At 54.8% G+C, this 26,457-nt stretch overlaps 2 protein-coding genes across 4 annotated transcripts; both read left to right on the top strand.

Annotated features, from left to right (window-relative positions):
- Positions 1 to 431: 431 nt before the first annotated feature.
- CARMIL3 (capping protein regulator and myosin 1 linker 3) lies at positions 432 to 17,165 on the top strand. 3 transcript variants are annotated; one of them, XM_081293223.1, is made up of 40 exons: positions 432 to 601; positions 2,173 to 2,267; positions 2,533 to 2,583; positions 2,671 to 2,730; positions 2,816 to 2,931; positions 3,117 to 3,214; positions 3,450 to 3,520; positions 3,620 to 3,693; positions 3,917 to 3,992; positions 4,068 to 4,156; positions 4,661 to 4,755; positions 4,979 to 5,065; positions 5,276 to 5,385; positions 5,528 to 5,605; positions 6,141 to 6,217; positions 6,297 to 6,401; positions 6,492 to 6,561; positions 7,003 to 7,084; positions 7,183 to 7,279; positions 7,429 to 7,483; positions 7,564 to 7,736; positions 7,932 to 8,000; positions 8,188 to 8,281; positions 8,375 to 8,473; positions 8,837 to 8,965; positions 9,129 to 9,242; positions 9,687 to 9,862; positions 10,614 to 10,701; positions 10,828 to 10,965; positions 11,225 to 11,288; positions 11,428 to 11,636; positions 12,156 to 12,256; positions 12,871 to 13,186; positions 13,536 to 13,664; positions 14,328 to 14,394; positions 14,503 to 14,592; positions 16,165 to 16,283; positions 16,362 to 16,542; positions 16,675 to 16,785; positions 16,899 to 17,165. In XM_081293223.1, exons 1-40 carry the CDS (start codon positions 562 to 564, stop codon positions 16,922 to 16,924), a joined length of 4,119 nt encoding a protein of 1,372 aa, XP_081149349.1. In that variant the 5' UTR covers positions 432 to 561; the 3' UTR covers positions 16,925 to 17,165. The 3 variants fall into 3 exon arrangements, with proteins under 3 accessions (XP_081149349.1, XP_081149348.1, XP_081149347.1); XM_081293222.1 differs by having other exon boundaries at positions 504 to 601; positions 12,153 to 12,256; XM_081293221.1 differs by having other exon boundaries at positions 504 to 601; positions 12,153 to 12,256; positions 16,896 to 17,165.
- A 1,876-nt stretch (positions 17,166 to 19,041) lies between these two features.
- CPNE6 (copine 6) lies at positions 19,042 to 26,324 on the top strand. Its single transcript, XM_081292347.1, has 17 exons — positions 19,042 to 19,127; positions 20,433 to 20,604; positions 21,033 to 21,212; positions 22,337 to 22,411; positions 22,580 to 22,654; positions 22,822 to 22,905; positions 23,003 to 23,092; positions 23,456 to 23,560; positions 23,797 to 23,883; positions 24,125 to 24,184; positions 24,451 to 24,584; positions 24,658 to 24,712; positions 24,801 to 24,852; positions 25,164 to 25,297; positions 25,441 to 25,677; positions 25,853 to 26,027; positions 26,126 to 26,324. Exons 2-16 carry the CDS (start codon positions 20,437 to 20,439, stop codon positions 25,988 to 25,990), a joined length of 1,674 nt encoding a protein of 557 aa, XP_081148473.1. The 5' UTR covers positions 19,042 to 19,127; positions 20,433 to 20,436; the 3' UTR covers positions 25,991 to 26,027; positions 26,126 to 26,324.
- The last annotated feature ends 133 nt before the right edge of the window (positions 26,325 to 26,457 follow it).

Raw genomic sequence — 26,457 nt, 5'->3', positions numbered from 1 at the left:
CTCTCCCAGGATCGCCCTTGGTTTGGAGTTCCCTCCAGGGTCAGCAAGGACGAGCTGAATGGGTCCTGAGCTGCCGGGTGGGGGTGGGGGGGGGGAAGGGAGGGGCTCTGCAAGAATGGCCCAAGGAGGTGTACCCAGGCCCGTGAACAAAGAAATTGGGGGTTCTGCCCTAGGTGCCCAGTGAGTAGGTGGCACGGAGAGCAGGAACGCTGTCCTCGGCCCGGGAGATACCCCAAACACCAGGCGACGTGCTCTGGGCCTCTCACTAGGTAGCCCGCAGGAGGGGTCGGCGCGAGCGCGCGCGGGGTCTCACGCGGCTCGGCAGCGCAGCGCGCATGCTCAGTTCAGCACTTCTCCGGGCGGGGCGGGAGACCCGGCGCTCCGAGGCTGGGGGAGGAGCGCTCGCGCAGCCGCCCCTGACTGGAGCGGGCTCGGTCGCTGCTGCAGCGCTCAGCGCCCGGGCCCTGCCGGAGCCGGGACTAGCATGTGCCGCGGCTCCCTGGCGGCGGCGGCTTCTCTGCAGCAACAGCAGCAGCAGCAGCAGCAGCAGCAGTGACCGCCATGGCCAAGGCCAGCGTGGAGCTCACCCGCGAGTTGCAAGGTAGGAGGCTGCCTTGGTCTCCGGGACGCCCCGTCCGGGAGCATCCCAGACCAGTGCTTTCCTGCCCGCGGTCAGACCCAAGCCCGGCGCCTCCTGCCCCCCTCATGCATCCTCGCTCCAAGGCAGACCCCTACTCCTGCATCCCAGCTCTGGCATCGCTGTCCCCGGAGCATCCTCCTCTGCCCCGCTCGCCTCACCCTACCAAGGACCTTCCTATCCTGGAGCCGCCCGTCCCGCTCTTGGGTGACAGGTGCAGTTCCCTTGCGCTTTCTGGGGCTGACGCTTAGCGTTCCTGACCCACCCCTCGGTGAGGTGTCCAGTGTCCCCTCCTTAGAGTCCTTGCTTTCCCCCACCCCCGCCGGGCGGGGCCAGGCCCGCCCCGCCAGGCGATGGGAGCTGCCCCTGGTCCTGACCGCTGCTTGTCTTAACACCCTCCCTCTTCTCGGCCCCGCCCCGGAACTGACCCAGGAGAGAGCCCCCCTAGATGCCTGGCATCGACCAGGCCAGCGGGGCAAAGAAGGGAGTCAGGAAAGAGGCTCTGGACTGAAGCTAAAATCAAAAGCAGGGTCCCTTCAGCTTACCTCCCACAGCCCCCTTCCCAACCTGCCCTCTTCTCATTACCCACCACCCACACTTCAAAGCCTCTTCTGGTTTCATAGGTTCTCATACTTAGCCCAAACCAAGGCCTGCCCTCACCCCCAGCAGTGCCACAACCCTGACCCCAGAGGCTGAGCACAGGCTAGCCCACGCAGAGAGCAGGAGCTCAAGGATGCTAAGAGCCATGATGCACTGTGGCGATTTCCCACAGATACCCTCACACACTGGATCACAATCATGAGATGTGTGTATACACATCTTTACAGAAACTGTACCTCCACCACACACATGCACCCCCACTGCACACGTGTACATATGCACACTATGGGATATCCGGATGGTTCTGCCAGCAGATGGGTATGTGGGTATGGGGCTCATTTAAACATTAAATCCTTCCCCCACCACCACCAACACACACATACATACATACACACACACACACACACACACACACACACACACGAACTGTCTGGCACTGTGCCCTTTCACAGTAGCAAGCTAGCAGACTCATTCACACTTCTCTGTCCCTGCCAATGCCACACTCAGGCTCCCTGGCATTGTCAGAAGGCATACATACACACTTGTAGTAAAGTCAGACTCCCACACCCAGACCACCTAGGATACAGTCAGGGGACACCCCCACACCCCCACATACTGACTCACTGTGTATGTATTGATGGGCTGGAGAAATCCTTCACACCCTCAGAGGTGTAAGACATACCCTCCCACAGGCAGTGCCACTCAGCTACTGTCCCCTAACTCAGGGACATCAGGAGCCAGAGTTTTCTCCATTCTCCATTCCCTCTCCAATAGGAAAAGTCACCCATGAAGGAAAAGTCTCTGTCCCATACTTCTTTGTCCCTGTTTCTCTCTCCTCGAATCTGCCCCTACCTCTGCCTCTATCTGAACAACCCTGAGGGAGTGGGGGTGGCCAGGGTGAGGGGAGCTCTGAGCAGGCCCCCACCCATCTGCAGACAGCATCCGGAGGTGCCTGAGCCAAGGGGCTGTGCTCCAGCAACATCGAGTGAAGCTAGAGACAAAACCCAAGAAGTTTGAGGACCGAGTGCTGGTGAGGGCATTGATCTTGGTGGGGTGAAGGGAGTTGGTGAGAGCAACTGAGCTGTAGGGAGCTAGACAGGAGAGACAGAAATGAGAGAACAGGTGAGGAGATAAAGCCTGGGGGAGGGGCAGGGCGGGCTGGGCTGATGTCTAGGAACCTAAGGTAGGGCAGGAAAGAAAAGGAGACTCCAAGAGCAGAGTTGAGGAGGCTAAAGGAAGGCAGGGTCACCAGGGCCCAGGCAGCTGCCATGAGCAGCTGATACTCTTCTCTGCAGGCCCTGACCTCCTGGCGCCTCCACCTCTTCCCCCTTAAAGTCCCTGCCAAGGTGAGTTGAGCAGAGAAGACTAGCATGCTCCCTTCTCAGCCTGGCAACAAGGTCCTAATCAGGAACTGAGCATCTCCATCCCTCCAGGTGGAGAGCTCCTTCAATGTCCTGGAGATCCGTGCATTCAACACGCTCAGTCAGAACCAGGTGATCACCAGGGTTCTACATCCCACTATTGGGCCAACTGGAGAAGGGAGTCAATATCTAAGGCTCTGCCGCTCCCTCCCCCCAGATCCTGGTGGAGACGGAGCGCGGCATGGTGAGCATGCGACTGCCATCAGCTGAGAGCGTGGACCAGGTGACGCGACATGTGAGCTCTGCCCTCTCCAAGGTCTGCCCTGGCCCTGGGTGAGTGGCAAACAAGGGGTATCTCAAGGGATTAGACAACAATGAGACTTAGACAACTAGACAACCTAGAAAAAGAGTACTCATGTTCCCCTCCTGCTTTTTCCTGGGGGCACAAAAGCTATAACAGGGGAAATAACTGAGAGCCTCTTTCGATCCCACTCTTGGATGATTTGTTCATTTTCCAGGTGTTTGATCCGACGTGGAAATGTGGACACACCTGAGGGCCCCCGAGACACATCCCCCAACTCTGAGACTTCAACATCTACCACCCATAGTGTGTGTGGTGAGCAGGGGCAAACACAAGGAATGTGGGACCCAGGTCACTCTGCCCCATGTCCAGAGCCCTTTGTGCATGGGATTTTGCCTTGAGGAGTCTTTGCCTGCCTTGATGTTCCCGGATCGCAGGAACTTCATGATGTAGCAGGAACCTAGGATACTAGCACACATGGTGACCTTGAACCCCGAGCTGTTTCACATCCCCTTGCCCTTCATGGAGCCAGTCCATCTCCTCTCCACAGGTGGCTTCTCCGAGACCTATGCTGCCCTGTGTGACTACAATGGGCTGCACTGCCGTGAGGAGGTGCAATGGGTGCGTTGAGCAGGGACTTAGCAGGGAGCCAGTGGGACCTGGAGGGAGGAGCAGATGAGGGGGTGGGGAGCAGGTGTGAGCTAGTTCCATCTCTTCAAGGATGTGGATACCATTTACCATGCTGAGGATAACCGCGAGTTCAATCTTCTGGATTTCAGCCACTTAGAGAGCCGGTAAGCAGTTGGGGCAGAGACTCAACCCCCAAATTCCCCACCTCTGTTCAACCCTGGCCCTTCCCAGGATCTCCCTTCTGGTCCCACCCAGCCCCTGCTCTATCTCCCCAACTCCACACTCCCAACTCCACTGCTATCTAGCCATCTTTCCCCATCATTGGTCTCTTCTTTCCTACCCCAGCCACCTACTTACCACTTCCTCCTCTCTTCACTATCCCCACAGAGATTTGGCCCTAATGGTGGCAGCCCTGGCCTACAACCAGTGGTTTACCAAACTCTACTGCAAAGACCTGCGGCTGGTAGGAAGTAGGAGAGAGGGGAGGGCAGGGGAGTGTCCTTCTTGGCTCCTGATCTTAGAACCTTTCTGTCCTCAGGGTTCAGAAGTTCTAGAACAGGTGCTACATACCCTGAGCAAGTCGGGGAGCCTGGAAGAGCTAGTGCTGGACAATGCTGGACTTAAGACGTGAGGCCAGCTTCCTCTGTGGGCAGTGGTATCCCCTTCATGTAGTCTTAAGAGTTCTAAAACCTCAGAGCATGGGGTCCCTGAACTATCTCATCCAGCTCCTCACTTTCCAGAGAGGAAGGAAGCTGAGACCCAAAGAGGGCACAAAGCAAGTTAGTCATCAAGCTGGAACTCAGACCTCAGGCTCCCAATGCCCAAATTCATTGGCCTTTCCCTAGTTCTTGCCATACCTTATCCCTGTTTTCCATCAAATGCCAAGCAGGGTGGCAGTCTTGAGGACTCAAAGCTGGGCTTTGTCTCAGCACAACTTCCTAAGGTGTGGCATGCCCTCAGGTACTCCAGAGAGGTGACAAGGTCCCTGGCAGGCCCCAAGCTGCTCCCCTGTTCTGAGGGCCTCTGACCATTGCAGCGCCAGCCAGACAGGCAGGTAGAGGAGGAGGGGAAGCCCACGGGTTGGGACCTGGGGCTCAGCTCCGGACAAATCCTTCCTCCCCTTCCCCGAAGGGACTTTGTCCAGAAGCTGGCCGGGGTGTTTGGGGAGAACGGGAGCTGTGTGCTGCATGCCCTCACTCTGTCCCACAACCCCATCGAGGACAAGGGTGAGCCCCAGCCCTGAATTCTATCCCACCACAATGCAGACCCCTGTCCTAGCCCAGAGCCCAACCCGGGTCTGAACAGTGGCTCTTCAGCCTGATGGTAGCCCCTGTCCCAGCATTTCTATCCTTGACCCCAGGCCTGCACCCTACTCAAGCCCCCATCTGACTCTACACCACCTGCACCTACTGCCCAGCTCTCACTGGGCCCATTCTCTCCACTCCTCAGGTTTCCTCAGTCTGAGCCAGCAGCTACTCTGCTTCCCCACTGGCCTCACCAAGCTGTGCTTGGCCAAGACTGCCATTTCCCCCCGAGGTACTCACACCAGAACCCCTAACCTCTGATTGCTGACCTTCCCCAAGTGCTCCCTGTGATGCTGAGCCTCAGAGGTGCACCCACACATCCACATACCATTCCAGGGATTGAGGGTGGAAAATAGCCACATTTAGGAATGGGGAAGGGTCATGTATTGAGGGGAAGAGATGGGGATGAGGGCCAACCCAGCCCAGTGCTCGCTGTGCTCAGGGCTCCAGGCACTGGGCCAGACATTTGGGGCCAACCCGGCCTTCGCCAGCTCCCTTCGATACCTGGACCTGAGCAAGAACCCTGGGCTGCTCGCCACCGACGAAGCCAATGTGAGTCCACAGAACATTAGCCCCACCCTTTGCAGAAGCATGCTCAGGATTCAGGGCCAGGGAGTTTTCACCCTGTTGCCCCTGGGGGTAGAGAGACTCTATCATCTCTTCTCCCGTAGCCTGTCTGTCCTTTCTTCCTAAGGCTCTGTACAGTTTCCTGGCCCAGCCCAATGCCCTGGTGCACCTGGACCTGTCGGGGACTGACTGTGCTGTTGACTTGGTGAGGGGTTGGTGACGGGGAGTGCCAGGCTGAGGGGATTTGGGGAGGCTATGGTGGATCTCTGTCTCACCCCTGCCCCTTCTCTGAGTACAGAGGTGGGCAGGCTGCCAGGATGAGTTTAGCAGTAGCTCATACCTATGTGCACTATATCCAGGTCTCGAGATTGCACCTGCTATGCCAAAAGCCAGCCCTCACTCCATTACCCAGCTGTGCACCCTAGCCTAGGGCTGAGTCTCCACTGGTGGGAAAGGATGTTTCCCCTAACTTGAGTAAAGACACCTTAGGAATAGTGGTGGCCCTGCTTTACACATCCGCTGCCTGTGAGCCTCTCCATAGCCCAGGGAACCAGACAGGGAATGGACACAATTTCTACAGAGGACAAAACTGAGGCTTTAAGAAGCTGACTGTGCATCCACAGTGGGCCCTCTCAGAAAAGGAACCTTCCAGACCTTGGTGGGGAGGGCGGAGGGAGTCCTTGACCCACCACACTCCTCACTCCTGGCCCCTCTGAGGCCCCCCATGTCTCTCACCACAGCTTCTGGGTGCCCTGCTTCATGGCTGCTGCTCCCACCTCACCTACCTCAACCTGGCTCGCAACAGCTGTTCCCACAGGTGGGGGCAGGAGGGGCAGGGAGGGACAGGGCAAACTGTGGTCATCCCCCTCCCTTGCTGACCTCAGGGATCTCCACAGGAAGGGCCGGGAGGCCCCACCAGCCTTCAAGCAGTTCTTCAGCAGCGCCTACACACTGAGCCACGTCAACCTATCAACCACAAGGCTGCCCCTGGAGGCCCTCAGGTCTGGTGGGTGCAGGGTTGGGGGTGTCCAAGGGAACCAAAGGGACCTAGAGGAAGGGTAAATGTGGGCCTACTGACCTTCCTCCTACAGGGCGCTACTTCAGGGCCTCTCCCTCAACAGTCACCTCAGTGATTTGCACCTGGACCTCAGCAGCTGTGAGGTAAATCCTCACCTGTCACCCAGTGTTCATTTCTCCAACCAGAGTCAAACCCTGGCTCCATCTCACCTCTCACCTCTGTGCTACTCCTCGGCAACCCTTTGCCCTGACCACACCTCTGCTTCCCCTCTCTGGCCCCTTTTCCAGAGACCCTTGTGTTCTCCCCACCTAAAGCTTTGGTGGGTGGGAGATACCAGGCTTTTCCAGCAGAGGGCAGGAGCAAGCTGTTTTAGGAATAGCAGTCTTTCTGACAGGGAGAGAGAAAGAGCCTTGAAAAAGGATGGGGTATAGATAAAGGACCTCCCTGGTTTTATACCCACAACCTCGTGTGACTTTGGAACCCTGGCATTACTACTCTGGTCTATGAGGATTAAAGGTTCCCTATTCCCCCACTCCATCTCTTACCCCAATCCTGGCCTTCCCTGCTCTACCCTGTCTCTGCAGCTCCGCTCAGCAGGAGCCCAGGCCTTGCAGGAGCAGCTGGGGGCTGTCACCTGTGTGGGCAGCCTAGATCTGTCAGACAATGGTGAGTAGGAGCACCTCTTTGAACTAAGGGAAGAAGCCCTGAGGGGACCCCAGTTAGCCTCGGGCCTCAAGGCCAGTCCTGTCCCATCTACTGACCAGGGTTCGACTCGGACCTCCTGACCCTGGTGCCTGCACTTGGCAAGAACAAGTCCCTCAAGCACCTGTTCCTGGGCAAGAACTTCAATGTCAAGGCCAAGTGAGGCCCCCTTCCCACGCCCAGAGATCCTCATCCTTTCATCCACCCATCCTCTTGGCTCACTGTATTACCTCTGGCCACCTCTCTCCTCCTTCAATAGTATGACCCCAGCCCCTTCCCCTTCTACTCTGAGCCCCAACTCCCCACAGGACCCTGGAGGAGATCCTCCACAAGCTGGTTCAACTGATCCAGGAAGAGGACTGTGTGAGTGACTGGGCCTAGGAGGGGACCTCCAGTGGCAGGGGACTGTGGGGACTGGACCCAACCCCTGCTTGCCCACTCAGTCCCTGCAGTCACTGTCAGTGGCAGACTCCCGACTGAAGCTCCGTACTAGCATCCTCATCAATGCTCTGGGAAGTAACACCTGCCTGGCCAAGGTGGACCTGAGCGGCAATGGCATGGAGGACATCGGGGCCAAGATGCTGTCTAAGGCCCTGCAGATAAATTCCTCCCTCAGGTGAGATCCACACCTGGACTCTCTGACCCAAAATTCCAACCCCCCACAACACACACATATGTATGTACACATTCTTGCCTCAATGCCCTGTATTCCAACCTTTGGAAGACCCCCATCCCAGAACCATCACTAAGTCAGGAAGGGAGGGAGGGCTTTAGAGGAAGGGGTGACAAACCAGTGCTCACCTTCCCTCAGAACTATCCTATGGGATCGGAACAATACATCTGCCCTGGGCTTCCTGGATATTGCGAGGGCACTGGAGAGGTAAGTGGACCAAGGCCCTGCCCTGATCCAAGCCCCCTTGCCGGGATCAGGCCTAAACTACCCCAGCCCCAACCAGTCTCCTCCACAGAAGTGTAAGGAAGGACCATGAAAGAGGGGAAATGATGCACAAGGGGTGGGCTTTGGGGAGCAGGGGTCCTGCCCTACCCAGCCATTCTGTGTCCCACAGCAACCACACACTGCGCTTCATGTCCTTCCCGGTGAGCGACATCTCCCAAGCCTACCGCAGTGCCCCTGAGCGCACGGAGGACGTCTGGCAGAAGGTGGAGGGTGCTATCTTAAGCAGGGTGAGAAAGTAAGGGGCAGAGGGCAGCCCATGACCTTAGCCCTGATCCTACCCACTTCATGGTCTCCAGATCCAATGGTGCCTGGTGAGGAACAACCACTCTCAGACATGCCCCCAGGAGCAGGCCTTCAGGCTACAGCAGGGCCTGGTGACCAGCAGCGCCGAGCAAGTAAACGTTTCCCTCTGGGACACATGGGGCATGCAGGGTACAGGGGTAAGGTGGTGAAGTGCATGGGGTGGGGGCAGGAAGAGGCATCATGTAATCACATAACTGGATTGAGCATGTAGGAAAGCAAAAGGACAGGGTATTCAAAACGTGGGCTCCAAACATATGTGGGAAAACAACAAGTAGCCCCAGACAAGAGATGCACAGGGTTCTGGGAACTTGACTGAGCATTCAGGAAGGGAATTCTAAAGAGGGAGACTGGGGCTACCCAAAGACATCACTACCACCACTGCCAATGTCAGTACCAGTTGCATGGACCAAAGGGTCTGACCTGGGACCCCTGACAATCCTGCCACTGTGCTCCAGATGCTGCAGCGGCTGTGTGGACGAGTGCAGGAGGAGGTACGGGCACTGAGGCTGTGCCCTTTGGAACCTGTGCAGGATGAGCTGCTCTATGCTCGGGACCTCATCAAGGATGCCAAAAACTCCCGGGCGGTGAGCCCTCTGCAGCCCCACCCTCCCTGACAGTCTGGAGAACCCAAGAAGGCCAATCATACTAACCCAGGAGTGTCTAGGCACCTGCTCTCCTAGCCCAAAGCCCCCAGGGACTTTTTAGGCCCTGATTCTGGTCTCTGAACCTAACCCCTTCCTTCCATAGCTGTTTCCCAGCCTCTATGAGCTGGGCCATGTGCTGGCCAATGACGGACCTGTGCGGCAGAGGCTGGAATCAGTAGCCAGTGAGGTGTCCAAGGCTGTGGACAAGGAGCTGCAGGCAAGTCCTTGGGAAGGGAGGAGGCCATGATGGGAACCCAGTGTTGACCAATGTCCAAAGCTAAGAACTGAAGTCAGAGAAGGAGGGTAAAAAGGAAATGCACAGTTGAGACTACCCACAGTACCCCTGTGCAAAAGCATTACAACAATATGGGGCTTAGATTTTTCTGCTAGCTTTGACCTTGGACCCTAAACTGTAACCTCCCCTTCTCTGAATTCTGATCCTGGGACTGTTTCTCCCCCTGTCTATGTGGTAGGATAGAAGAAGCACTGATTATGAGGTAGGGGAGCCTGAGTGTCCAAGGCTCTAATAGATCTGTGACCTTAGGCAGGTCCCTCAGTATCACCATGAGGAACTGGAATAGACAGGCTAACGTTTCTTGCACTGAAGTGCCAGCCCTGACTGCTCCCCTTGGGACTCTGGCCTCCCTTCTCCCCACACTAGGTGATCCTGGAATCCATGGTCAGCCTAACACAGGAGTTATGCCCCGTAGCCATGCGAGTGGCTGAGGGGCACAATAAGATGCTGAGCAATGTGGCAGAGCGCGTCACTGTGCCTCGGAACTTCATCCGAGGGGCACTGCTGGAGCAGGCGGGACAGGACATTCAGAACAAGCTGGAGTGAGAAAGAGCATGGGGCTGGGGGTAGGGCTGGACTTGGCTTAGAGTGCATAGGGACTTGGGAACTATCAGCAATGAATAATGAATGGCATAATCTCTGTTGTGAGGGATAAATCTTTAACCAAATGCAACCTTGCTATTTAGAATCTGACTGGTCTTTGCCCTAGTAATCGTAAGTGCTGAGCTGGGGTTTAGAAGCCCCGGTGGTACACAAACAGGTATATACAGCATGTACCCACACACATATACCAGGAATTGTTTCCTAGAAACAAAACCCAACTTCCTCAAAGACGTGAGCAAAGTGATGTATGTCAGACACCTGGATGCCATGTTCTCTTCCTCCCTGTCTTCATTTTCCCTAAAGTGCTTTCACTCTGGGTCTGGGTGCCACCACTCACCAAAGCAAATAAGTAAATGAATCTGAAACAGCCAGGCTCAAGAAGTACAGGTTTCTACACTTTCAAGGTTTATTCAGCACCCAAGTTCACCTAGCTCTGTTCCACTGGGGCTCCTGACCTAGAACCTCCTTGCTCCTCCTTCAATTCCTCTTTGACCACATACATGAGGGCTGGAACTAGACATATGTTTGTGGAGACATGACTGTGGTAGACATAAGGTGCCTCCTATAGCAGCCACATTCTCCATGGGCAGCCAAGCCCACTGACCCATTCTCTCAGGCATCTGCAGTAGGGAGGGGCTGAGGCTCCATGCCAGGCGAGGGGTGACTGAGCAGCCCCACCTATGCCTACAGTGAGGTGAAGCTCTCAGTTGTCACCTACTTGACCAACTCCATAGTGGATGAGATCCTGCAGGAGCTGTACCACTCCCACAAGAGCCTGGTAAGTCTTCTGAACCTGGCCAGGCTGGGGCATGCCCTCCACCTTGCATCACCCCATCCCAACCTCCCATATCCCTGAGAGGTGGGCAGCTTCCTTGGGATCCTAGTCACACCTATCCTTTCCCAGGCCCGGCACTTGACCCAGTTAAGGACGCTATCAGATCCACCAGGGGGGCTGGGCCAAGGGCAGGATCTGTCCTCCAGAGGCCGAGGCCGGAACCATGACCACGAGGAGACCACAGATGATGAACTTGGGACCAACATCGTGAGCCACCCCCCCTTAACCTGGGTCCTGCCTTTGAACCTATATTACTTTGCCCCCTCCCAAGACTCCACTCTCTACCTCTCTGTGCCTGGCCTCCCCTCAAACCCAATCCAGCCCAGCCTCTTCCCTGGTCCCAATGCCTCAGCCCCCTGAGCAGCAGGAGGGAGGATAAACTCCAAAGAAAAGGCTTTAATGAGGAGTAAGAGGCTCCAGTTGAGGGTTATTAAGCCCTGGCCCCATCCTGTGTCCATTTCTGCAGGACACCATGGCCATCAAAAAGCAGAAACGCTGCCGCAAGATCCGGCCGGTGTCTGCCTTCATCAGTGAGTCCCCAGCCTCAGTTCTCATGTCCTCCGGGCTCCTATGCCTTCCTTAGGCCCTCTTTCCCTTTCTTCTCTGTCTCTGCATCCTCTCTTATCCCTATCCCTCCTGCTAGTCCCTCTAATGCTGCTGTACCCACAGGTGGGAGCCCTCAGGACATGGAAAGCCAACTGGGGAGCCTGGGGATCCCCCCTGGCTGGTTCTCAGGACTCGGGGGCAGCCAGCCTTCAGCTAGTGGCTCCTGGGAAGGTCTATCTGAGCTGCCTACTCATGGTTATAAACTAAAGCATCAAACACAAGGGAGGCCCCGGCCCCCCAGGACCACCCCACCAGGACCAGGTCGGCCCAGTGTGAGTCCCAAAGACCTTACAAAGGACTGACTTTCCTTAGCAATGCTGTTGTCAGGGATTCCAGCTTTAGGACCTAGATGCCAGAGATATTAGCTTTGGGGAATTGGGCAGGAGCCCAAGCAAGCCATTAAACAGTTAAGGGATTATCCATTTTAGATGGGAGCTAGACCTTATTGCAGATAATAAATCTCCATCTAGCTGGGGATGGTGATACCCAGCTACTCAGGAGGCTGAGGCAGGAGGATTTCCTGAGCCCATGAGTTCAAGACCAGCCTGGAAACACAGCAAGACCCCATATCAAAAAAAGAAAGAAATGCAGAAAGAAATCTCTGTCTACCAGGCAGTGACATTCTAATTTTTATGAAGGACAAAGCCAAGAGCCACCAAGCTTAGGAAATGCCTAGGTGAATCAAAGTCTAAATTTCCATTGGGCCAAGTCCAAAGGGAAGGCTCTGAGAGGTTGGGAGGTGGGACTTCTGACCCAGATGAGCTATCCCACAGGACTCTTCCTCTTAGCAGGTACCAGTACCTGGGACTCGTCAGGAGAATGGAATGGCCAGCCGCCTAGACGAGGGGCTAGAGGACTTTTTCAGCCGAAGGGTCATGGATGAAAGTTCCAGGTATGATGCCTAGACACACTCCCATTTTCAGTTCCTATCCTCCCAATTCCCCTGAAGTCTTTCCAACAACAGTGTCCCCACGACAGTCTCTCTGGGACATTTTTCCACATTCTTATCCTTCTCCCACATCCTTTAACTCCTATGCCTCTAAGTCTCCTCATGACAGTTAAAAAGGATGGAGCCAGCATGAACTACCAGATTGGGATGGTAGGGACAGGGCAGGGGGTAAAAGGCCCTGGGATGGGTGGCCCATTAGTAGTATGAGGCCCTGAGGCCAGTGGCCTCCATCTCTGTCTTACACAGACTCCCTAGGATATGTCCAGGAAAAAGCCAGGACACTTGGAGGAGAAAAATTGTTGCCAAGGCGAGGGGGAAGGCAGTCTGGGAGGAGAGAGTCAATTTAAGGGAAAAAGACTACTGGAGGTTTATGATGGGGAAGAAAAGGACACCACCTCCTCTGAGACCTAAGGAAGTGGAAAGGCGCACAGGGCAGCAGGAGAGACCAGATGAGAGAGAGAAATAGGATATTCATTAGACCCAGGATGAACCAACACCAGCACCACTCTGGGCTCTGCATCTAGCGTTTGTCACTAACTCACCCCAACTCTGCCCAGCTACCCCAGGACTCTGAGGACTGTTCGGCCAGGCCTCTCAGAGGCACCACTGCCTCCACTCCAGAAGAAGAGGCGCCGAGGCCTGTTTCATTTTCGGAGGCCCCGGAGCTTCAAGGGGGACAGGGGACCAGGGTCCCCCACTGCTGGACTCCTCCTTCCTCCACCCCCACCCCCACCCCCAACTCAGGAGAGCCCTCCCAGCCCAGACCCCCCGAGCCTCGGCAATAACTCTTCTCCCTGCTGGAGCCCAGAGGAGGAAACCAGCCTCCTCCCTGGATTTGGTGGGGGAAGGGGACCTTCCTTCCGTAGGAAGATGGTAAGTAAGGCAGGAGGTGCTGCGTCCTCCCTTTCTTCTGTCCCTCACATAGCCCATTCGCTAACATCACCCCAACATTAATGGGAGAAGGTTAGGACTCAAGGTACTGAGGAGCACTGGTCATTCCAATTCTCCTGTCCTTGAGAATGGACTAATATCTGGTAGTCCAGAGCATGCCGGGAGTGCTGTATGAAAATGATGACATTGGAAGGACTTCTCTCAGGGTCATGGCAGGGCCTCCCCAGGGCCAGTGACTCAGTGGGTTGGGGGGTGCTCCCACTGCTCCCCTGCTGCCGGTGTAGTTCCTTCTCCATCAGGAACTGCTTGTAAACAAGAGACCTTGTTCCAGGGCACCGAAGGGTCAGAGCCAGGGGAGGGGGACCCAGTTCCTGGGACAGCACAGCAGCCAAGGGCCCATGGTGTTGCCCTTCCTGGGTTGGGAAGAGCCAAGGGTTGGAGCTTCGATGGGAAACGAGAGGTGAGAGGAACCTGGTACTACAAGCTGAGGGTCCTGTGGGTCCCTGTCCACCATCCCCCTTCCTGCTCCCTCATTGCTGGTGATTCCACAGAGAATGCAGGTGCTTTGGAGTTGGAAGTTGTTGGCTGCAGTTCTCTGCACTACCCATGCTTGCCATGGAATTTGGGACTAGCTACTAAACCTCTTGGATATTGTAAAATACGTGGTTGGAGGAGTCATAAAACTACTCACCTCTAGTGCTCTTCTTCCCAAACTTTGGTAACTTGATTGCAGCCCATTTATGACTGATTTTCACCTTATCCATGTGCCACCTGAATTAGTATTTATGTAATATTTTTATTTAAATCAATTCACCTTTTTTTAAACTTAGTCTGGACATAAGCGTTATCATCTTTAAAAATCTCAGGAACTTTGTATAAGTTATTTTTCTATTATACATAAAATAAACATCTATCTATTAAGATAGAAGTATGTTAATTTGTGTAAGCCATTTCTTGTGCCCCCAGGATGGTATGGGTGCCACTTGGGAAACATGGTCCAAGTATCTAGGAAGTAGTGACATGAAAATGACATGAGATGCCAGAGCAGAAACCATTTGTCAATTGCAGTCCCCCATGGAGGGGGCTTTTCTCATGACCTGATCTGACTTACCCATTCTTTCAGGGCACAGGCCCAGACCTGGATGACAGCACCCAGGCTTGGCAGAAAAGGCGCTCTTCAGATGATGCAGGTGAGATTGCTCATCCTTGTTCCCCTCCTTTGACCCTTCTCTCAGGAACCCCTCCTAATTTGCCCTTTCTCTTTCTTCCTTTCCCTTTCCCATCTCCTTCCATTCCAGGGCCTGGAGCCTGGAAGCCACCCCCTCCACCTCAAAGCTCCAAGCCAAGCTTCAGTGCCATGCGGCGAGCAGAGGCCACATGGCACATAGGTATGGAGAGCCCCTTCCCAGGCAGCAGCACCAAATATCCAGGGCATGTCCAAAGAAACAGAAGCTGTGGCTTCTGAGCTGGGGAATTTCCCACCAACATGGGGCAGTGAGAAGTCAATGAAAATGTTTAAGGGTATTTTACAAAGCTACATTCAAAAGAGACAAACAGTTCCATCCAAAGAAAACATCTCCAGATCAAAAGTGGTTTCACTGCAGCTAACAGACAGGAGCAATGTTTTATGGATGGTTCCAGCAAATCCTCTAGGATAGGTGCCGCCTCAGACCACCATCAGCACAGCAGTGCCCTCTATAGAGAAGTTCCCATTCTACTCCTTAGGGAGTGCCAGCTATGCCAAGCTCATTTCAAACATTTCAGCCTCCTGTAAAAATACCTCATCGACCTATCATCGGGTTATTCAGAAAGGTGCCCCAAAGGAGGGGCAAGAGCACTGCTTGGAGGTCAGACGCCCTGGATATTGGTCCTGCTCAGCCACCCATGACTTTAAATAGGTCATTTATTTTCTGGTCTCATGACTGGAGGAATAAAATGGAGGAGGACTATTCCAGGTATGATATTTCCCTCCTGCTGGGTTCAGAGTAACTTAAGTATAAGGAGCCACTAAAGAAAAGCTGACCAGCTCAGCATTGACTTGAATTTCCAAGGCCTGGAATATGAGCCCTGACAATATTGACATGGACAAAATCTTCCTGTAGACATATACACCCCCTTGCCCTCCTCCACTCCTACCCCTAGACTAATACATACAGGACCAGAAGGAGTTACAAGATGGGCAGGCAGGTCTGACTTGGGCTGCCTGGTCTCCATAGTCCCTTCCTGCCCCTTTCGGCCCTTGCTCCTCTCTCCCCTGTAGTGCCCAGAGCCAAGCTGACCTGGGCATGACAGTGCCTGTGTGCTTTCCCCATCCTCCAAGGCCAACCCAGCACTGGGGCATCTGTGCTGATTTCCCATCCCTCACACAGACTGGGTCAGGTATTCAAAGCAGGGCTGCATCCTTCATTTAGGAAACCACAGTCAGAATAGGCAGATACTTCACTGCACGCATCCCTCATAGTGACGCATATAGACTCCATTTGCCAGGTGTTTACTCATGCTGCTTAAAAGTTGGGGCAAGGAGGCGCGGGGAGGGCAGCCATGTGCCAGTGTACTCTCCTTGAGTCTGTCTCTAAATCAGACTGGCAAACAGTTCTGGGAATGTCAGGCTGCAGTATTGGCAGAGCCCTGGGGCACTGCAGCTCTGGATGGGCAGCCATGCCTGTGGGTCTAACAGGCCCCATGTCCTGGCTCTGCCCTGGTAGGAAAGGGCCTGGGTTCTGCTCTGCAAGAGAGGCATCCAGGCCAGAGGCCCCTCAAGAGGTGATGACCTCAGGGTGATCCTGGAGCTAAGGAAAGGTGGCCATTGGAGGGTAGAAGGGGACATCAAAGGCAGAGATGGAGCAAATGGAACTGAAGGGGGAAAGTCTTGGCCTATGGGGCTTCCCCAGAGGAGGACACCGAGGAGGGCTCTTCAAGCATGCCTTTTCCTGGAGCTTCTTCTGTCTGCCATCCCCCAGCTGAGGAGAGTGCCCCCAACCACAGCTGCCAGAGCCCCAGCCCAGCCTCCCAAGATGGGGAGGAAGAAAAGGAGGGAGCCTTATTCCCAGAGAGGATGGTTCCAGCCAGGAATGCCAAGGTGAGGGCCAGCAAGGTGGGTGGGGAGGGTGCTTGGATGGGGCAAGAGACGAACCCAGCACCTTCCTTCCTCTGCCAGCTACAGGATCCCCCTTTAGCTCCACGGCCTCCCAAGCCAGTAGCTGTCCCCAGAGGTCACCGGCCCTCTCAGGTACCAGGAGGCAGGGAGGAGACCGAGGCTGGGAATACAGCCTCAGGAGTCAACAAGTCCCGGCTGAGGCTGGGCTCACAGCAAGACCAAGAGGAGCCTGAAGTCCAAGGTCTGCTTCCCTGGCTAAGTGAGGGGCTCAGGGAACCCTCAGAGACCTTGCTGCCCACATCGGTTCCCCTTAAAAGGCACCCCAGCCTGTGATCTCCCACATATGCCAAGCTTGCTATGAATGTCATTTCAGGGCCCCCTGATCCAGGCCGCCGGACTGCCCCACTGAAACCCAAGAGGACACGGAGGGCGCAGTCCTGTGATAAACTGGAGCCTGATAGAAGACGGCCCCCTGACCCCTCAGGTGCCAGTGGTGAGAGGGCAGGACCCCTTCCCACCTATCTTTCAATCTATTCAACACAGGGTGCTGGCTCTCCCTGCCCAGGAAACAGAGTTCCCTGAATTTGTCCCCAGCAGGAACCAGTGAGCCAGGAACAGACTGACAGCTGCCACAACACCTTCCTCTCCAGCCTTCCTCTCAACATGTGCCTCACAAGGACTCAGACCCCTATCCATCCCTGTTCCCCCAGACTCCTTGCCAGCCCTGTCCAGCAGGCATAGGGGAGCTGGAGGCCAGGGACTGGAAGGGAGGAAGCAACCTGGAGAGAGGGAGGCTCTCAGTGCCTGCCTTGATGCCTCCAGAGAGCTTCAGGGTGGGGCCTGTCTCCTCCCCTGGGAGGGTAGATCTCTATCCCTGTATCCCCAGGGGCTTCTCCCCACTTGTATAGAATAAAAAAGAAAAAAAATGTCTGCCTCCAGTCTCTGCTGTCTTCCCCATTCACTTCCCACACTCCCACCATCTGCTCCCTTCCCACAAGCCTCTGGGGCTTGGCCTCAGTGGAGGAAAATGAGGAACACCCCACAGGTATGGGGCTGAGGCTCTGAAAGGAGAAGGGGAATAACAAAGCTGCTCAGAAGGGGACTTCTAAGTCCCTCTGGGAGGGTGGGCTGTTAGTGCAGGGTCAGGGCTGCAAAATGAGACCAACATAGTGTGTGTCCAGCTTTGGAGGACGCAATGGGATGGAAAGGCCCCAGCATACCAGGGGGAGATTGGGGAGCAGTGGGGTGTGCGTGTGTATATGCATTCACACACATGCTCACTATCAGTGTCACACGTGTCATCCTGTGAGCACCCTCAATAGTCAAAAATCTCAACAGTAGAGTAGCTTATAGGTGAACAGAGACTCTATGACATGAGGAAATCAATGATTAAATTAATCATTTCCCTCAGTACCTTTGATATTCAGAGCCTCTTAATAGCCTCTTCCTCTGTGTGGCCTTCTTGATGTCCTCCCCACTCACCTGCATTCAGCCCCTCCTCACAAGGCCCCACTGCCTCCTCAGCAGGTCGGTGATGTTGCATCGGTCACACTTCATTGCATTTCGTATTGGTGTATCATCTCTGCATGTGCGCCTCTCTCTTCCAGACACTTCTGCCTCCCCCAGGGAAGAGGCTACATTCAAACCACCTGGTTAGCCCCAGTGCCTGGTATAATGCCTGGCACCCAGGAGATGATTAATAAATAGTTGCTACCTTAATAAATGAGCAGCTTAAAGGAAGATGTCCTGGTGAATGCTCTTGTGTTCTTATCCCAGATCGCCATGTGTTCAAACGTCTTCATGTGTGACTTATAGCTCCCCGGGCAATTAATTGTTCACTTCCCCTGGTATCACTAAGAATGACTAATGTCTTGCTTCCTTAAGATCTGCACATGGCACGGTCACTCCCACAAGGATGTGGCCCTACATGCGCAGTTGGGGAGAGGGGTGGTTGGGTACACTGTGTCACCAGGAAGACGCCTTGGGTATCAGTCCTTTAGCACATGCCCCCACTGTGCAGCCCTGTCCTCCAGGGCTTCATGCCCAGGATGTGAGTCTGTGTCCTAACCAATCATGTCCGTTTCCTGTTTCTCCTTATAAAAAGGTGGCTAGGAAACTGGACATCATTCTTAAAGCCATGAGGGTCTGCGTGGTGTGTGGTGGTTTTTAAACAGCACGTGAAATCAACATCCTGTTGTATCCTGGGTTGGTGTGAGTGAACCTATATATATGTGTGTGACAAGTAAAGCCCAATGTTCTTTGATATGTGACTGCAAATATCCTTAACAAGTGTAAAACTGTTGAAAGCACTGAGACTGGGTGTGTTTCACACTGTGTATGGGTGGGGCTGTAACTGTCATGGTGTCACAGTGAGTTTACGTACTGGCGCCTGTGTGTGTCAAGATATGTGTGAGCCGTGGGTGCACGTGTCGCCATTCTTTCTGTGTGGATGTGTGTGGATGTGTGTGCATGCACCACTGCGGCATGTGCATCTCTGTGATGCTGGGTGTGGGTGTGGTGTGAAGAGGAAGACGTGTGTCACTGTGTCTGCGGGGGTCCTGCCTCTGAGCCACCCCCAGCCCGCCCTCCTTCCCCAGTTCTGTGGCTCCCTCTCAGGCAATGGCCCTGCCTCTCCCCTCTTCTCCCTCCCAACCAGTCTGTGCGGGGGGAGCTTGTGCTGCGGCCCCCCCATCCCTCCCCATCCAGGCCCCATAAATAGCAGCAGAGCTGGAGCCCGAGCCGGCGCCAGCGGCTGGAGCAGCAAGGGAGTCAGGGCCAGGGCTGGAGAAGAGAGCCGGAGAGAAGAGCCCCCGACTGAGAGCCCAGGTGAGCCCACCCTTTCTCCCTAGAGCAGCCCTGGTCCTACCCAACCTGGCCCAGTCTCCATAACAACATCTCCTCTGGCCCCCAGAGAGGTCCCTCAACCCTGCCTGATCCCCTCACCACCAAATGTCCCTGCCTATATCAATCAGGAGACCCACAAGAGTGGGGAGACTCATAGCTACAAGGCAGAAAACCCCAGCCCAGACCCTCACTCACATACCTACAAGGATACATTGTAAGAAGATGGGTACCAACCAGGGAAGGGTCTCAGTTTTGAAGGAGGTACAGAAACTGTCACACCCTCCCGGAGATGGACACATGACAGAAAGGGGCAGACACAGAGGGTGGGGCACTCAGACACACCAACACACACTCACTCGGGGAAAGCACGGCATGAGATCCGACAGTCTCACCCTTGAGACCTGGACAGACACAGATAGACGGACTGACCGGCCATGAACTCGGGCTGGCATACCCCTGCCTGCTGCTGCCCAAGGTTTTGTAGCAGCGCTGGGGGAGGATGGAGCGCATGCATCCCACGGGCAGCATGGAGGGGGCTGTGGCTCCCCCAAAACCCTGTCGCTAAGAGACAGCGCCACTGTTGCCAAGAAGTGTGAGACCAGAGGAGGGGGGAGGGCTGCAATTTTTGTCATAGTGAGAGCCACTGCCAGGAGCCTGGGGGAGCCTTCAGCAGAGCTCTGGTCCTGAATCTAATTCCCAAGCCCACTGCCCCTCCTTTCCCATCAGGCAGCCAGAAGGTGAGTGGGGGTAGGGAAAGGACAGGGACAGCCCAGCAGAGCACCTTCCAACCTGTCTCCTCCTGCCTACTGCGGACTTCATTCCTGAGACCTTTTCTCTTCAGACCTCCAGGGGCCTCTCCAGCCCCTGCCCACCCCCTTGCCCCAGTTCAGCTCGCTCATGCCAAGACTGAGTGCAGTGCTGGCTCAAACACCAGTCGGGAAATAGCAGAAGATGCTGAGCCAGCAGACAGCATGGATCAATCGATGGCCTGGAAGCCAGGACTGCCAGGAACTCTGCTGCGTCCCCCAACACTTTCCAGCCCCATCCCCACATACCTAGGCTGGTAGCTGACAGAAGCACAACAGGGAGAGGCTCTGCTCCTCCATCCTACCCTGCTCAGAGTTCTGGGGAAGTCAGGCAGAAGGCAGGGGAAGCAGGAAGTCCATAAGACCCCAGGGCCTCAGTAAGGAGGGCAAGGTGGGGGGGCGGGGATCCTGGGTCCCCAGAGAACAGTCCTCCTCTTCTGGTTCTCCTTCCAGTGTCCAAGCCATCTGCTCATCCCCACAGAGACATGTCGGACCCTGAGATGGGATGGGTGCCTGAGCCCCCAGCCATGACGCTGGGAGCCTCTCGTGTGGAGCTACGCGTGTCCTGCCAGGGCCTCTTGGACCGAGACACACTCACCAAGCCCCACCCCTGTGTGCTGCTCAAGCTCTACTCTGATGAGCAGTGGGTGGAGGTGAGAGGGCTTGGATTTTTCCTTAACTAACCTTCTGGGTTAATCTGGGAAGAGGGAGGGCGGTTGTGGGCAATGAAAGCCTAGTGTAGGGAAATGCAAGGGCTCAGGGGACCTTTTCTAGGCCATGTGGGTAACCTTGGAGACGAGTATGCCATCATGACAAACCCAAACCATTTTACAGTTGAAAGCTCACAGAGTCCCAGAGGTTTCTGATGTTGCCCTTGAGGCGATGGAAGAGATCCCAAAGGCCTTGAGAGCCCCAGAGCGCTGAGGGTTCTACAGCCCCCTGAGCTTAGGGGTCAACCTAGGAAAAGAAGAGCTTGTTGTTGAGGATGTAGTGGCCCAAGGAGAGCTGGCATGACCTGAGCAGTCAAGGGCAGGGAAAAGTAACCTCCATTCTCAGAAAGCCCTAACCCCTCCTACTGCAGGTGGAGCACACAGAGGTGCTTCGCTCCTGTTCCAGTCCTGTCTTCTCCCGGGTCCTGGCCCTCGAGTACTTTTTTGAAGAGAAGCAGCCCCTGCAATTCCATGTGTTTGATGCTGAGGATGGAGCCACCAGCCCCCGCAATGACACCTTCCTTGGCTCTATGGAGTGTACCTTGGGCCAGGTCTGCATTCCTGCTCATCCCACCCCACTCTTATCAGTTTCTGTCTCTGGAAGTCAAATTAAGAGACAGCATTAGCTTTGGAGCTAGTTTGGTGATCTGGGGATGAAGGTGGAGGGAGACAGCTGTAATGCCTTCACCTGCTTTGGCCAGGGTATGAAGGGTAGAAGAATCAGTGCTCTCTGTGTGTCCACAAGAGTCAGCCCTTTGACTAAGTTAGTGGTGGACTCAGTTTCTACAGCAACCTTTAGAGGGAGTAATAGGCCTAAGACTTGGGAGGATGAGGCAGGAGGATTGCAGGTTTGAGGCCAGTCTTGGCAATTTAACAAAATCCTCAGCAACTCTGTGAGACCCCCCTGTCATAAAATAAAAATAAAAAGGGCTGGGAATGTAGCTCAGTGGTAAAGCAACCCTGGGTTCAACTCCAGTATCCCTCACCGCCGAAGAAGAAGAAGAAGAAAAAGAAGAAGGAGGAGGAGGAGGAAGGAGGAGGAGGAGGAGGAAGGCACAGAGGACTGGAGTGTAGTTCTGGACCTGGATCCCATCTCTGCCATTCAGTGCCTGTGCAGTCTAGGGCAAGATACTTAACCTCTCTGAATCTTAATTTCCTCATGTAAACATTCTCCCTGTAGGAGAGAATATTATAGTGCTTCCTTCTCTTTTGTTTTTTATTTGTTTGTTTTGGTGCTGAGGATTAAATCTATGGCTTCATGCATACCAAGGAGGCACTGTATCACTGAACTACACTCTAGTCCTCTGTGCCTTTCTTCTTTTTTTGGGAGGAGAGAGGTACTGGAGTTGATCCCAGGGGTGCTTTACCACTGAGCTACATTCCAAGCCCTTTTTATTTTTATTTTTTGACAGGAGGGGGCCTCACAGAGTTGCTGAGGATTTTTGCTAAATTGCTAAGACTGTTAAATTCAAACCTGCAATCCTCCTGCCTCACCCTCCCAAGTCTTAGGCCTGTACCTCCCTCTAAAGGCTGCTGTAGAAACTGAGTCCACCACTAACTTAGCCAAAGGGCCAACCCTTGTGGACACACAGAGAGCACTAATTCTTCTACCCCTCATACCCTGGCCAAAGCAGGTGAAGGCATTACTGCTGTCTCCTTCTACCTTCATCCCCAGATCGTGTCACAAACCAAAGTCACTAAGCCACTACTGCTGAAGAATGGGAAGACAGCGGGCAAGTCCACTATCACGGTAGGCAAGGTCACCTGTGCTCACCCTTGGGCCAGGTAGTCAATGCCCCTGCATGAACATCCATAAGAATATCATGTCCGGGAATACATTCACCAGTCGGGAGGGTATGGGGTGGCCCTGGGTCGGCAGGGTGTGGGTGGAGTCCTACCACCTGTGTCCTCCTTGCAGATTGTAGCAGAGGAGGTATCTGGTACCAACGACTATGTGCAACTTACCTTCAGAGCCCACAAACTGGACAACAAGGTTGGAACCCCAGAGTCCAGTCCCCTATGTTCCCTGTTAGAGAGCTCTACACCTCCCACTGGAGACAAATCCCAGAGTCTCGGGCCTATTTCCTTCTCAGTGTTAGCACCCTCCAGTCCCTCCTTGCAAACTTCATCAGCTCATGGGCCCTCACCTTGCATCCCCAGGACCTGTTCAGCAAGTCTGACCCTTTCATGGAGATCTATAAGACCAATGGGGACCAAAGTGACCAGCTGGTCTGGAGAACTGAGGTCGGTGCCTAGAGCTATGGAAATGGGAGGGACAAAGAGAAGAGCAAGGAAACCGAGAAAGGAGGTAATGAGCTCCCTCCCCTGGTGTCTCTCCAAGGTGGTGAAAAACAACCTGAACCCCAATTGGGAGCCATTCCGCCTGTCCCTGCACTCTCTATGCAGCTGTGATGTCCACCGGCCCCTCAAGGTGAAGCCCCAGCCAAGCAAGCATAACCTACTTGGAACGTCCAGCCTGCTGTCTGAGACCTTCCCCACCGAGTGTGGCAAGCTGCCTCCCTCTCCCCCATGTGATAAGCACTTCTCACTGTGGGATAAATAACAGTTCACAGCTCGATTTTAAGCTTCCCACATGTGTGATTTTTATCAGAGGCCAAAGTCCCTGCCAGATTGAGCTAAAGAACCAAGTTCAGCAGGTAGCTCTCTGGGCCGGTCAATATCTGTGTGGGTCTAGAGACTGTGCAGCTCCTACCACCCTGAATCCCCCACCCCACTTAGAAAGCACCACAAAGCATCCCTAACCCAGATCCCACCTCTCCCCCTCCCTTTTCAGTTCCTGGTGTATGACTATGACTCCAGTGGGAAGCATGACTTCATTGGCGAGTTCACCAGCACTTTCCAGGAGATGCAGGAAGGGACGGCAAACCCTGGGCAGGAGGTGCCACAGAGACCCTACCCCACCTCAGAATCCCACCCAAATTCCTGGGAAAATCCTAAGGGTGACTCTGAAGAGACCACCATAATTGGCTGGAGGTGGAGAGGGTGGAAAGTCCCCAGATTTGGTCAAAGGATGGAGCCATGGGGATCTTGCTCTAGGAGGCTTTGCTGGAAAGGGGCAAGAGAGGCCACCTGATGGACTTATGACCCTGTGTTTGTGGGGTGCATGTGGTCTAGATGCAGTGGGACTGTATCAATCCCAAGTATCGGGACAAGAAGAAAAATTACAAGAGCTCAGGGACGGTAGTCCTGGCCCAGTGCACGGTAAATTCTTGTTTCAAGTGTTGCCTCTGCCCCTTCCCCTGCCACAATCTGATTCAACCCTTCCCTTGTTTCAAAGACTAACCATTTCTCTGCTCCTGGGAACTGGGAATCCCTGCCCCATCCTACCTCCAACTGCAACCTCAAAAACTCTGGTCCCTCCACCTTTCCCACAGAAGCTCTATCCAAACTTCTTCCCCAAAAGACCATGCCCCCACCTCATTTTCTCTCCTCCTTCTGCCAGGTGGAGAAGGTGCACACCTTCCTGGATTACATCATGGGTGGCTGCCAGATCAGCTTCACGGTAAAGGCCCAGGGAATAGGGGCACAAATAAGAGGGAGAGTCTAAGTCTGCAATGAGCCCATAATCCCACTGCCCCTACTCAAGCTTCTTACGAGTCTTAGAAATGTTAGCTTATACCACATAGCTCACCACACTGAGACTACCTGTGGTCCCCCAGACTCATCTCAGTCCTCCCTACAGTCCTACTCTAGTCCTGGCTAGCCTCTGTGGCAGCTCTCATAGCTACAGCATGATCCTTTCCTCACCCTCACCCTCATCCTCACCAGGTGGCCATCGACTTCACCGCCTCCAATGGGGACCCAAGGAGCAGCCAGTCCCTCCACTGCCTCAGTCCCCGCCAGCCCAACCACTACCTGCAGGCCCTGCGTGCAGTGGGAGGCATCTGCCAGGACTATGACAGGTAAGAGGGAGTTGGGGAGGAACAGGAAGGCCAGCCTTGCCCCAGGAGCCCCACAGCCTTTTCTTCTCTCCAGTGATAAGCGGTTCCCAGCTTTTGGCTTTGGAGCCCGGATCCCCCCCAACTTCGAGGTAGGCTGGGTGTAGGGGAAGGGAGGATATGGGGGTGTCAGACAGGAAGAAGACTCACCCCCTTATTGTGCTCACCTTATCCACACAGGTGTCCCATGACTTTGCCATCAACTTTGACCCAGAAAATCCTGAATGTGAAGGTAAACTGGGAAAGTCCCACCAACCTACCTCCTACCTGCCACACATGCTTGCTGCGCATGTCTGTACATCCCACACCAGAGCACAGACTCCAATCCCATGGGCTCAGCGCCCTGTCCCTTTCACCCATCCAAGGACTGGCTTCACTGGGTAAGACTCCTTCCCAAAGCCCAGAGTCTACCCATACAACCCTTTCAGCCCAGGAAACTACCCAACTTTCTTCCTGTTTTAGTGAGGAAATTGGGGTGGCAGGTCCCAAGAACAGAAGCACCTCCTGATCTCTGCTAGTTACACCTCTTTTCTTTGCCCTCAGAGATCTCAGGGGTCATTGCTTCCTACCGTCGGTGCTTGCCACAGATCCAGCTGTATGGCCCCACCAACGTCGCCCCCATCATCAACCGTGTTGCTGGGCCTGCACAGCGGGAACAGAGCACCGGCCAAGCCACGGTGAGGAGATAAAATAGACAAGCAGGTGCTGCCTGTACCCTGTGTGTCCTCAGGTGATATCAGATCCAGGGCCTGGGCTGGGGATAGGCGTCAACATCCTTGCACACAGAGACGACCTTTCTTCCCCCTCTCTCTGCCCTCAGAAGTACTCAGTGCTGCTGGTGCTCACGGACGGAGTGGTGAGTGACATGGCTGAGACCCGCACAGCGATTGTGCACGCCTCCCGCCTGCCCATGTCCATTATCATCGTGGGTGTGGGCAATGCCGACTTCTCTGACATGCGGCTGCTGGACGGCGACGATGGTCCCTTGCGCTGCCCCCGAGGGGTGCCGGCAGCCCGTGACATCGTCCAATTCGTGCCCTTCCGGGACTTCAAGGATGTGAGTGCTCGGTGCCCCTCCAGCGGAAGGGCTCCTCAGCTCCTCTTGCCCTCAGATGTGACATCTATGTCTCATCTACTTGATGTCCTGCGAAGTGCGCTGGAGCCCAGCTGACCACTCCGCAGTCCTTCGCTCATCTGATCCAGCCCCTAACCATGTCTCCGCCCCATCCCAGGCTGCCCCGTCTGCTCTGGCTAAGTGCGTCCTGGCTGAGGTGCCCCGGCAGGTGGTGGAGTACTACGCCAGTCAGGGCATCAGCCCTGGGGCTCCCAGGCCCTGCACGCCAGCCACGACTCCCAGCCCTAGCCCATGACTGCCTCCCATAGGATCGACACACCCTCCACCTCTCAGTGAGTCCTGGGGCCCGAAAAGGGTGCACACAAAGGATGTGCAAAGTGGGGTCTCTAAGGAGACTACTTTGGCTTATGACTATTCCACACCTTCCCAGGTGCCTGTCCTGACCCATGTGACTCAAGTGACTAGTGCCTCTGCCTCTTGAACCAGCTGTGCCCCCTGGGTTCTGGAAGTGAGTGGTGGGCCCTGCCCCCATCTTTCCAAGCCCCATATCCCTCTAGTTTGTGGCCCTCAGTGACTTCCTTCAGTAATCCTGACTTTCCTGCCATTAATAAAAGGAACCACTCCTAGCACCTCCATCTCTACCTATCATGTCTCGGATGTTCATTGGGTAGTCTGCAGTACCCACACAAACCATAGAAAATGTGGGCCAGCACCCTTCAAAATCTGAGCCAAAGCTCCCCAGGCAGGCATGGTCCCTGCAGT

Source organism: Spermophilus citellus (genome assembly GCF_964194105.1).
Source record: "Spermophilus citellus genome assembly, chromosome: 4".
In the NCBI taxonomy this organism is placed as follows: domain Eukaryota; kingdom Metazoa; phylum Chordata; class Mammalia; order Rodentia; family Sciuridae; genus Spermophilus; species Spermophilus citellus.
The sequence above is the reverse complement of the archived record's forward strand: the minus strand, read 5'-3'. Positions and strand labels throughout refer to the sequence as shown.